This window comes from Psammomys obesus, unplaced genomic scaffold (assembly GCF_907164565.1).
Source record: "Psammomys obesus unplaced genomic scaffold, mPsaObe1.curated_primary_1811, whole genome shotgun sequence".
NCBI lineage: Eukaryota > Metazoa > Chordata > Mammalia > Rodentia > Muridae > Psammomys > Psammomys obesus.
The window spans coordinates 15,087,463-15,099,967 of record NW_026596073.1 but is presented as its reverse complement, the minus strand read 5'-3'; the positions used below and the strand labels follow the sequence as shown (position 1 = coordinate 15,099,967).

At 46.2% G+C, this 12,505-nt stretch overlaps 1 protein-coding gene across 1 annotated transcript in view; it reads left to right on the top strand.

Moving 5' to 3' along the window:
• The first annotated feature begins 4,610 nt into the window (after window positions 1-4,610).
• The window catches only part of Rassf3 (Ras association domain family member 3), a 63,619-nt gene continuing 55,724 nt past the window's right edge, over window positions 4,611-12,505 (top strand). Inside the window, exon 1 of the mRNA XM_055626150.1 lies at window positions 4,611-4,850. Coding sequence (XP_055482125.1) covers window positions 4,740-4,850 — 111 coding nt within the window. The 5' untranslated portion in view covers window positions 4,611-4,739. The remainder of the gene's footprint in view (window positions 4,851-12,505) is intronic.

The window sequence follows — 12,505 nt, the reverse complement described above, 5'->3', positions numbered from 1 at the left end:
CGGAGTCAGAGGGGTGTCTTTTCTCAAGGCGATGAAATGGTTCCCGAAAGCTACCCAGCAAGATCTCTCTCCATAGTTAGTGTCTCAATAGCTGGCTCTGTGAAATCCACCCACACTGAAAGCTGTCTGTGGTAGGGGGAGCCAACCACAGCTAACTCTGAGCTGTGGCTGAACCTTTTATCCAAGGACAATGCTTGGGCTAAAATGTTTAGTGATCAAAAAAAAAGGGGGGGGGAGTAAAAGATGTGAGTATCCATCAGGGTCTAATATTTAGGGTAAAAAGACTTGTATTTGTCTGGCTTCATTCTATGGCAAGGGCTTTATGAGATTTTTTTCCCCCCCGACTTAATCCTTATAGTAAGCCAAAGAGAATAAAATGGGAGCATTGTTATTCCCATTTTACTAAAGACAAACCTGTGTTACAGAGAAGCTACCTAAAACATTAAAAGTCACACAAGAGCATGGTAGTGTACCTTTAATTCCAGTACTCAGAAGGCAGGGCAGATGGACCTCCATAAGTTCGAGGCCAACCTGGTCTACATAGCTATATATAAGTTCCAGGCCTACATGGTAAGACCCTGTCCCAAGTCAGTGTCTGTTTGTGGGGGAGGGGAATCATAAAAGAATAAGCAACAGGGACTGGAGAGATGGTTTAGCAGTTAAGAGCACAGGCTACAGAGAACCTAGATTGGGTTCAAATCCCAGCATCCACATGTTAGCTCACATTTGCTGTAACTCCAGTTCTGGGGGATCTGACTTCCTCATCCGCCCTCCATGGGCACCAGGCACACACATAGGGCACAGACATACCCGTAGGCAAAATATCCGTACACATAAAATACAAAATAAAATGAAACAAAAAGAATAAGCAAGAGTGTTGTCCTGTCAACACTCGTCTGCCTGTCCGACAAGGCCAGGCCTCTTCCATGCCACACAGCCACTAGTGTTACAGTCTTTGATCAGTGTGACCTTTAGGATAAATCTCTGTGATCATTTATCTTATGCCTTAGCATACAGTAAGGACTGTCACCCGAAATTACAGGTACATAAATGTGATTGTGTCACACATGCTGTTTCATGACCTGCCTTACAAAATGCTGGCTGATTTCATGAGTTTAAAAAAAAAAAAATGGCTCTCCTCATTTTATTTGTTTGAGTTTTCATATCATTTAGCTCTATTCTCTGGTCAGTTATTAAATGAGAACTTTATAAAGGTAAGTCAAGTATTATCACCTTTTGCTCAAAATCTCTGGTAGGAAACGAAACCATTAGAGAGTAGTGACTTTTCTGTGGTTATGTTTTTACTCCATCCAGTGCTGGGGATTGAACCCAGGACTTTGCAAATGCTGGGAAAGTGGTCTGACACTGAGCTTCCTCTGTTATGGCCCTTCTGTCACTCTTCTGACAGAAGTTCCCAGCACTCAGCCCTCGACTTGCATGGTCGGGGAAACCCGGATCTCCTTGCTCTTGTTTGGATATTCGAAGCACACTCCTGCCACAGGACTGTCACATGCTCCTCCCACTGCCCGAAAGGCATTTCTCGTACACATGTACAGGGCTAGCTCCTTAGGACAGGGCCGAGTACTTTCCTCCTCGCTCTGACAAGGCTACTTTGCACATTTGCTAACCTTTCAGCATGTTCCCCAGTTCTCATGGAAACGAGGTTAGCAGCATTGGGGGGAGGCTAAACCAACGGGCTTCCAGGTCATCGGGAAGCGCACGCTGATTCAGTCCAGTTACAAGTTCAGTTCTGTGTTCCACAGTACATCCTTTCAAAACCCAGCTTGCCCGAGTCCATTTTATTTGTTCTATCCCTTCCTTGAATTTTAAATGGTAAAACTGTCTAACTGCTTAACAAGGCATTTTGAGTTTTCACAATTTCTAATTCCGTGAGGCAAATCTTAGACTCAGCTTTCATTTAAAATGCTATGTGAAAAATATAGAAATATGGTAATTATGCAGTTTTTACTTTTTGTTTCTTACAACCTGCAAGTAGTGCCTTTGTCATCAAATCATATGTGTTTTTTCTTTTCTTCTTTTTCTTTTTTTTTATTTCAAGACAGGGTTTCTCTGTGTAGCCTTGGCTGTCCTGGAACTCACTCTGTAGACCACGCTGGCCCGAAACTCATAGAGATCTGCCTGCCTCTGCCTCCCAAGTGCTGGGATTAAAGGCATGTGCCACCACTGCTGGTGAATCACACTGTTTTTTTTTTTTTTTTTTTTTTTTTTTAAATCTCCAGGGCTGGGCAATAGAACCTTACGGCCTGTTTGTACAGGTGTTCCACCTAGGCTACTCCTCACCCCAGTCATGCCTTTTTTTTTTTTTTTTTAAACAAGTCATTCTTATGAGGCCAATGAGTTGGCTCAGCCAGTAAAACATGCCTGTGCTACAAGCCTAGCCACCCGAGTTCAACCCCCCAGGACCAGGGTAAAGGTGGAAGGTGAAAACTGACACCACAGACTTGTCTTCCTTCTTCCATAGGCACGCCACGGCAGGAGTGCCTACACACACGTGCGCACGCACACACACATACACACACACACTCCCACATGCTAATAATTTTTTTAAATTAAAAAGTAACAATCCCAAGTGATTTTGATGAAATCAGCCATTTTCCCTTAAAGATAATATGAAAAGTCTTTTCTGTTTTTGTTTTTAGACAGGGTCTATGTACTCTAGGTGACATATGGAACTTGCTATGTAGATCAACCAGGGCTGACCTTGAACTCAGAAATCTGCCTGCCCCTGCCTCTTGAATGCTGGGATTAAAGGTACGCAGCAATGCCAACACACTAGGCTCAAGGCATTTTTTTTTTCCTGGTGTGGTGGGTTATAAGGCGTTTTAAGTATATTTTTTCTCAAAGCAGTCATAGATGGAGTATTTTATACTGAATAAATGTGATGTTTATACATATACACTGAATAAGAGACACTTCCACCTATAATAAAACAAATTTGTTAAATCATTTAACCCACCCATTACTCAAATTGGAGTATTTAATGAAGATCCTATTGTTTCAATACGGTAACATTTGAATGGTGTGTAGCAGTAAGAGTCAAAGAAGACATGCTTTCATCAAGAGAATGTCCTCTTCTCTTAGGTTTGGCTGTGCAGGAGGTACACAGGTTAGACCCAAAGCTAGACACTCTGCTTTCCAGTCAGCCAGTTGCTCTGAGGCTGGGAAGATTTTTAACGTAGGAACATTAAAATAGGCCGTGACTGTACAGTCCCTCTGGGGTTGAGTTCCCTGGAGTGAAAGACTATTTTGTAAACTGGACATGTGAGTAAGCCTGGAGGAAGGCAGAAGGGCAGATCAGCTGGTCTCCTTTCCGCCTGAGGGTAGAAGGGACGGCGCTTGAACCGTTTCTTTTCCTCCTCTTAGTCTCCTTTCAAGTCTAGCTTTCCCTCCTCCTGGTTCTCAAGGGAAGATTACCCTCCCAGTCCTGATCCCAGAAAGGGTTATAACAAAACCCTCCCGCGCCTCAGAAGCAGCGGTCCCAGCTCTGAGGGTGTATTGCTACCTGGCTGTTTGTTTTTTTTTTTTTTTTTAGAGCCCTCTGCCGCAGCATGCATGCCACAACAGCCTGAAAGCTTCAAAACCTCTTTCCAATTAAGGTCTCCTGCAAGGAAGTTAGTACGGTTTAAAGTTAACCCCATTACAACAAGGTGAAGACGACCTCAGGTGATCCGAAGCAAAGAAAACGTGGCATTTCAAAAGTTTAGCTGATTGAAAGGACATTTTTATTTTTATTTTTGTCTCAAAGGGAACCCCCTTGCTCTTTGGGGTGTGGGTCAACAGAGTGGTCTAATCTGCTGGCACCCACGGTGTAAATCGTCCCTCGCAGGTGACCGTGGAAGGCGACATTTACAAGGTTCATTTTATTAACAGTACTGGATTGCTGGGTCAAAGTCAGCTGCTTTAGCCATCCACACTTGGGATGCGCTTTGGCCACTGGGAGGCGGGAAAGCCTTACGACCGAAGTTCGAAAGAGCAACCAGGAAGGATGTTTTCTTTCAAATAAGCACAGCCCAGTTGCTCTCTCCCCACCCACCTCTGCTGAGCTTGTAACGGTCAGGGAGGAACAAGCTGCCCGCCCCGTGGGTCGTCCCCCTCCCTCGGCGGACGCCGTTTCCACCACGGACGAGCCCGACGGCGAGAGTGTAAAAGTTCTCTCTTATATTCCCGCCCTCTCCGAAACTTCGGCGGGGGACAGGCGGGTCACGGATGAAGCTGTAATTTCCGGGAGGACGGTGAAACCCTCCAGAGCACAGGGGCAGCACGCCAATCCAACTTATCTTGCAGCCGGCAGCAGTGCTAGGCCGGAGGGGCGTGGCTAGGCGGGGGAGGGCGGGGCCCCACCGGAGTGGGGCTCAGTAGCAGCAGCAGCAGCAGCAGCAGCGGCCGATGGGGGCGGGGCCTGGGCGGAGCTTTGGCTGGCCAGGGGGCGGGGCCTGTGGTGGGGCTGGGCTTGGTGGGCCCTTGGCTGGCGGGGGCGGGGCAGAGAGGGGGCGGGGCCGAGGCGCACCGTGGCTGGGGAGGCTCCTGGCGAGGGAGGAGGAGGCCGCGGGAGGAGACCAGACGGCGGCTTGAGCGGCGGCCGCAGCTGCAGCAGGACGGCCCGCCGGCGGCTCGGTGCCGCGCGCCGGGAAGCTCACGGGGCGGGCGGGCGGGCGCCGCACCCCGGCTTGGCCGCCTGCGCCCCGGGGAGGCCCCCTGCGCGCGACGGGACCAGCAGCATGAGCAGCGGCTACAGCAGCCTCGAGGAGGACGCGGAGGACTTTTTCTTCACCGCCAGGACCTCCTTCTTCAGGAGAGCGCCCCCGGGCAAGTCCCGTTCGGGTCAGCCGGTGAGTGGCGTGCTCGGGGTCCCGGCTCCACGTGTCTGCGCCCGCGCTGGGCGATGCTCGCCCGCGGCCAGCGGGGGTGCCCAGAGTGGCCTTTGCCCTTTGGGGATCCTGAAAGGCGCTGGAAGCCTGTGCAGTGGGCGTGGGGCGCCCGCGGCGAGGGAAGGAGGTGGAAGGGCGCGGAGCCAGATGGCCTGGGCCACTCTGCTTGGGGCTGTAGGAGCAGCTCCGGGAGCCAGGAGGTCCCCAGGCCACTCGGGATGGCCCCTTCGGCAGCCCTTGAGGGGCAACGGTCGGGTCACCGCGCCGTCCTGGCTGCAGTTTGCTCGATGGCCGTGAATGGCTTGAGGGCACGCAGTGACCCGGAGTGACCGAGAAGCCCCCAGGAAGGGCAGGCGGGGGCTGAAGGGGCAGGCCGATCGTTTGCGCGCTCTCAAAGTCCGGGTCGCGGGACTGGCGTTTCTCGTCAGGTTCATTTTGCGGGTTCTGCGGACGTCCCAGGTAGACTTAGCTCCAGAGGGCTGAGCCTTACGCCGGTTTCTTCCTTTTTTGGAGGAAGGGTGCCGTGGGAAGCGTGGCTTGGGAAAAGGCAGAACGGGAACTTGTGCCAGTTTCGCAGATTTTCACAGTGATTATTTTTTTTTAGGGAAGTCTTCCAAGCGGGGCACTTTGGCCCGACTTCCTAAGGTCGGCGCTTGAACCCGTGGCCTTCTGGCCCTGGAAGCCGCACCAGGGAGTTTAATCGGCCCAGCCACGCTCTCACCAGGTTTAGGGGCTGTAACTGGAACAAACTTGTTGCACCTAAAACTGACCACAGGCGCCCACCAGAGGTTTCTATCAGCTCTGGAGATGAAAGAGAGAGAGAGAGAGAGAGAGAGAGAGAGAGAGAGAGAGAGAGAGAGAGAGAAAGAGAGAGAGAGAGAGAGAGAGAGAGAGAAACCAATCGTTCAGGGCCCCAGTGATGGGGGTTTTTGGTGGAGAGGAACTCTGCCCAGGTTGTCCTTGCCAACCCTTTTAAGTTTAATAGGCCACTTTAGAAACAATTTCTTTATAAGATTTGGAAGTTCTAGTCTTTTTTGATCTAATAAATTTCCAAACTAGGAGGGAGGAGGAGAAGGAGGAGGGTGGTGAAAGGCAAGAATGAAGTCAAGTACCCTATTCCTAACGGCTAATCTCCTAGTGAAGGGCTAGAGGTCGTGGTGTCTGGTGTTAGCCTCAGACTTAAGTTTGCTCTGTTTACTAGGGCGATCTTTTATTTTCAGTAGACTGTGCTAATGGCTGAGTTTGGAACTCAAAGGTACTCCCTGCCTGGCCTCCCCTCTGTGGGTCAGGGAGAAATGGCTTTTCTCTGTAGAGAGCTTAGCTTGCCTGGTACTCAGTGCATAGTCTGGGTGGTTGTGGTTTACAGTGTGTGAGCAGTTCAAGGTCATCATCCAAAACCCAGACACATACACACTCACACGCTCTATGCAGCATTTCTTTCCAGGTTTATATACATTTAGGGAGTCTAGATTATATGCCTTCACTTATTTTGTAGTCATCTAATTCTGTTTATGTTCATGACTGCCTATACCTCGCAATGTTGCTAGTTTGAGCAGTAACACGATTATGGGAGACTTTGTTGAGAATCAGGGCAGTAAGGGCTTGAGGGTTGAGGAGTTCTCTGTGTATTTTGAGGCTCCATTGCCTCTTTATTTCTACCTGGGTAGCACATGGGAGGTGCTAAGTTGTGGGAGTTTGTCAGTTAAAGAACAGGTTCTTGGTGAAAGGGGTTTTGAAACCTGGACTTGTGCAGCTATCTATCTATCTATCTATCTATCTATCTATCTATCTATCTATCTATTTTTGAGACAGGGTCTCTCTACATAGCCTTAGCTGTCCTGGAACTCATTATTGTAGGCCAGGGCAGTCCTCAGGCTCCAAAGATAGCCTGCCTTTGCTTTCTTTGCTTGCTTGTCTGTGCCACCACGCCTGTCTGAACCCTGCATTTCAGTAGGCATTTTGTTTTATTTACAGAAGTGACTGCATCTTAACTTCCTGATTATGTGTTTGTGAACGAGGAAGTCAAACCCACAAAGCAATGCACTGTGGAAGAACATGTCTTTTGGGTTGGGTCAGATAACACTTCTTCACTTTGATATGCTTATGATTGTGGGGTAAGATAAACACTTCTTACAGAGTGCCTTTACCTCTCCCCCAAAAGGTGGGGAGAGCTGGTGCCATAAGGATCTATTCTCGAAAGCAGTGATTTTTTTTTCCCCTCCCTTATGTTGTACCACCTGCTGGAAAAGCTAGGAAGTATGGTTTCTGGAATTCTTGCAAATATTCAAAGAAACCAAAAAGTCTCTGGTGAATACAGGATGAGGAGAAGGGAATGTGTTGGGGAGGAAGGGGTAGGCATTTTTCTTCTCTTCCAGGCAAGGAAACATTATCCAACTGCTTTCCATCCCTGATGATAACAAAAAGAGACATAAAGAAGATGGTGTTCCTTTTCTTGTTTAATTTTGTACCCTGTTAGTTTAAAAAAGGAAAAGGGCTGAAGACCTGATTGGAGAGTGGTGGTGGGGGGAGCCTTTTAGGGCTGTTTCTTCTGGCCTGAGCCAGTGCTTGGCTCTGCGTGCTCAGTGAAAAGTGGTTGAATGAATGAATGAATGAATGAATGCTTTCCTGGCTTAGTAATACTTGGCTCTTCACCGCTTTCAAATGTGTCACCTCATGGTTCTTCTAAGAACCCTCTGAAGCACTGATGTCAGGAGAGGAGAAGCCACTGAGTGGTATGTGAGGCCTTATATTTAATGACGAGAAGGGCTGGAGCTTGGGTCTTCTAATTCAGCTTTCATTTTCTTACAAAAGGATGACTTAAAATGCCATTGTCCCTTGTAAATATGGATGTGTATATATTAAGAGTTTCTTGCAGTTTTGACTCTTTCTTGTACATAATGTCATTATAATGCTCAGTTCGTGTTTGTGGACTCACAAACACTTCAGAGGATCCACCTATTCTTAGTTTTAAGCTGAACCAGAAACGTCCACAGTTCTGTAGTTACTAAAATCAAACTGCTCATAAATCTAGGACATATTCACAGCCTAAAAACAACTATTAATATAACCTGCTAAACTTAGATGTGGCTTTTTTTTTTTTTTAAATAGTCCCAAGCCGGTCTTAAACTCTATGTAGCTAAAGGATGACCTTGAACTTCTTGATCCTCCTGTCTCCACCTGCGTTTTCTGGGGTGCTGGGAATCAAACCCCAGCCAGGGCCTGGTGCACTGTAGGCAAGCACTCTGTCTTCCCTCCCAGCCGAGGGGAAATCACCTTTCTTCCAAAGCTTTTGGGAGTAAATAGAACAAGGGACACTGTTTCTGCTTTAGAAATAGAACAGCCCCGACGCCTCGAGGAACGTGAAGGGACTTTGTCTACACTAGCTCTAAAAAGTTAATACTGAAGTATTTGTTAAATAAGCCCCCAGTATGCCACGTAAGCCTTCAGTTTGCCTTTTGTGAAGTATTTGTTAAATAAGCCTTCAGTATGCCACGTAAGCCTGCAGTTTGCCTTTTGTGACTGTCTGCTGTGCTTTATTAGACAGCTCGAGAGTAGCGTGTTACCCTCTCAATTTTATTATTATTATGTTGTTGTTTAAAATTGTATGTGTATGGGTGCTTTTCCTGCTCTGTGTATGTCTGCACTGTGTATATACAATGCCCATGGAGGTCAGAAGGCATTGGGTTTCCTGGGACTGGAGTTACATACAGACAGTTGCAAGCTGTCACGTGGGTGCTGGGCGCTGAACCTGGGTCCTCTGGAAGAGCAGCCAGTGCTCTTAAGCTCTGGGCCCTCTCTTTAGCCTCTGCGCTCCCTTTGTTAGTGTTTCTTCTGGAAGTTTTGGAGGTTGTGCACTTGGGCCAAAGAATAGTGTGGTTCATACTGTCAGCAGTATTTTAACTCTACCAAATTTAACCCTGTATAACTGAATACAAGTATTTCCACCAGCCGTCTATTTTTAAAAAGTATTTTATTTTTTGTGTATAGTTATTTTGCTTGCAAGTGTCTGTGTATTACATATGTACCTGGCGCCTGGAACTGGAGCTAGAGATAGCTATGAACCGCTGTGTGGGTGCCGGGAATTTGAACTTAGGTCCTCTGAAAGAGCAGCTGGTGCTCTTGACCGCAGAGGCAGCCCCCAGCAGCAGCTTTGCCTGCTGTAAGCCATTTGCAATGTACACCTTGCCTGCATGACTGTTTACAGTCTTAATGCATTGGGCTTGTGTCAGCAGGAGTCACAAAGGCATATTCCTCTAACTGAGCGGTATCCTCTGCCGTGTTTCTTCTTTTTGGCAAACATGGTAAGATGTGGAATTATTTAGGAGCAGTGACAAAAAACATTTATGAAAAAAAAAAAAAACAACTAAAAATACCCAATAATGTGGTTATTCTTTTTAGATTTCCTTTGGCAGCTAGTACCTGTGATACTGTGACCATTGTTTTTCTAGTAGAAAATGAGGCTGACCCCATCCTTGTTAGTGGGGTCTGATCCCCGGCTCGTAGCCCTGAGTGTCAGCTGCTTACTCTTTTCTCCCTCCCTGGCATAAGTAGCTGCCTTCTCAAAAAGGCCACACTGGGGGGCTGGAAGGCTAATGGCCAGCCTTTGGGCCCCCTTTCAGAACCACGGTAGAAAACTAGAGTAGTGTGTATGGCTAGGCACATCCTGTCTGATCTGTGTGTCGTAGACAGCACAGCTTAGCTCTCCTTGGAGAGCTATAAACACTCTAGCTTCTTAAACAGACAAACAAAAACTGGGGAGTCTTTTAATTGAATATGGAGGCAGAGAAAAATCTGACAACAGTAAAAGGTTTCTGAACCAAAAACAAATTCAAAATCAAACACACAATGAATCTACGTTCCTGGCACCGCTCCACGAGTTGGTTGCATCACGAACTTCAATCCGTCCTGGCTCTGTGCACACACCCTGAGCAGTTCCCAGTGTGTGTGTTGACACACCATGCAGTGTCAGCGGATGCTGCCTGAAACACCTCATCCGCATTGGAGGCTGCTTTGTTTTGACCTACAGTGTAGAACACTGGTTTTCTATCAAAGATCTTTTTTTTTCTTTCTGTTATTGTTCATTAGTGACTAAGTATCAGTTTAGTACATCTTTGAATTGTGCTGTGTTAAAGTATTTCTTTATTTTGTTTTTAGGAGTTAGGGTGTCACTGTGTAGACTTGGTTGGCCTGGAACTCAGTATGTAGACCAGGATGGACTTGAATTCACAAGTATCTGACAGTTTCTGCCTCCTGAGTGTTGGCATTAAAGGCTTGTGCCAGCATGTTTGGCAGAACATTTGGTTTTTAGAAAACAAACAAACAAATAAAAAAGAATTTTGGCTCAGGATTAGGACAGAACTTCCCCTGTCTTCTAAGATGACCCTAAACATACTTTTGCCATCTAGTACTATTGTGTATGTGTGTGAATTGGCATTTGGAACATTCCCAGCATTGATGACTATGAAATCAAAGAAAATGAAAAAATTTGAAGATGCTGTGTCTGTCATCAGATATTCAGTCAAGATGTAATTCGTTATGTACAAATAGACAAGCATTTTTAACTACTTTATTAGCATGCAAGTTTGCTTTTGTCCTTAGTGGTAAAATTTCTCACACACACATGTACACATTAAATTGTTGTAAAATAAGTTCCCTTAAAACTCTTTTCTACATGTGTTTATTTTGTGCACACACACCCACACCCACATAGGCATTTGTATCTTGATGTTCACGTAAAGGCCAAAGGACAACTTGTGGGAGCTGGTTTTCTCTTTCCACCAAGTGAGTTTTGGGAGGTCAAATTTACATCGTTGGCTTGGTGGCAAGTGCCTTTAGCCGCTGGGTCATCTCGCTTTTGAGACTGGGTCCTTCTGAACAAGGCTGACCTCAGGCTCACAGTGCAGCTGGTGTACCCAGTGATGACCATCAACTTCTGATTTAGGTGCTGGTGACATTTGGGTTTTGTGCCTCCTCGGCAGGCCCTCTACCAGCAGGCCAGTATCTCCAATCCCTAAAAAAGATGTTTTCATGATTTGTCATCTGGAGTGTTTGGTTTTGTGTGCCTATTTTACATACCCATAAGCCTGCAGTCAAGTTAAAAGTTTTTCTGGAGAAAAGGGAACTTGATTGGAAAAAAGTTTAAGCAGCCCTGATGATGATGTATGCCATGCATTATTAATAAGGAATAACTGGAAGTTCCTATTCTGAGGGCTGTGCAGGCATTACCTGCGGCAGCCAGGTGCCCCGTCTGATGTGTTAGCCTCTGTTTGTTCTTGAGGCAGGAACTCACTCACGGTGCTGCCCAGGCTGCCTATGCAGTCTTGCCTCAGCCTCTTCAGTGGCGGGAAACATAGGCACACACCACGTCTCTTTGCCTATAACTCCTTGTCTTAAGAAAGCCAATTACTGCTTTGTCTATTCATTTCGTGAATAATTTATTCAGTCACTTTTAAGGATAGAAAACCATGAGCAGAGCTGACCAGACTTCTGGTAAACCAACCAAAATATAAACCAAACCAAAGTAAACAACTTCGGTTCATCTTCATAGCCCTTCCTCTCCCCCACCCCCGCGTTGTTGTTTTTTTTTTTTTAGGCTGAATCTCATGGAGCGCATATGATCACCACTTGCTATGTAGCTGAGGATCACCTTGAACTTCTGATCCTCCAGCCTCTACAAAGTGCCGTAATTACAAAACCACAGTACCACACCCTAGTGGGGTTTAGGGGATCTAGCTAGTGCAAACACTCCATCTAAACTGAGCTATATCTTCGTCTAGTTAACTGGCATGGCTGTCAGCTGGTGAAAGGGCTTTTATTTTTAGTTAATGTTTTTTCTCCCAGTCCTGATGCTTGAACACAGGACTTGGCCCTTGGTAAACATTCTACTAGTGAGTTATACCCCAAATCTTTTTTATTTGTCTGTTCCTGCCTGGCTAGGTAGACTAGGCTGGACTCCAACTCATAGATATCTGCCTGCCTCTGCCTCTCAAGTGCTGGGATTCATGGAATGCACCAACATGCACAGCTAAATTTTTTTTTTTTTTTTATATGGATAAAGTCAGTTGTGTTCTTGACTAGAGGGTGTTTGAGCCTGTAATACATGACTGAGATTTGAAATGCACGTGAAAAGAAATGTCAGAACAGGCTCTTAGGAACAAATGGTCCTCCCAAAGCTGTGTTGTTCCAGCATGTTGGCGCCCTGTTGTAACCGAGCCCTGGAAAGGTGGCTGGCCTGTATTGAAATGGACCATAAGTAAAAAAAAAAAAATACCCACTGGGTTTTAAAGACTTAACTGTAAAAGAAAGACTGTAAGACACATCACTGTAGTTAAAAAATATGTTAAAATACGAATGTGAACTACATTACATGCTCTCTTGGGGCATAGTTCCTCATCTGCAAGAATCATCTGAGTCGGACTACTCCTGAATGAAGCCATACGGTACTGCATTTAATTTACATGTCCTGTGTGTGGGGTGTGAAATATGTCACACATAGAAATGACAATGTTTTAGGTATACTGGCCTAAACTAATTTTTACAAACTTTATGTAAAAACATTTTACATTTATTTATTTTTAAAAGTTGTTTTTGGAGACAAGTCTTCTCCAGGCCTGCCT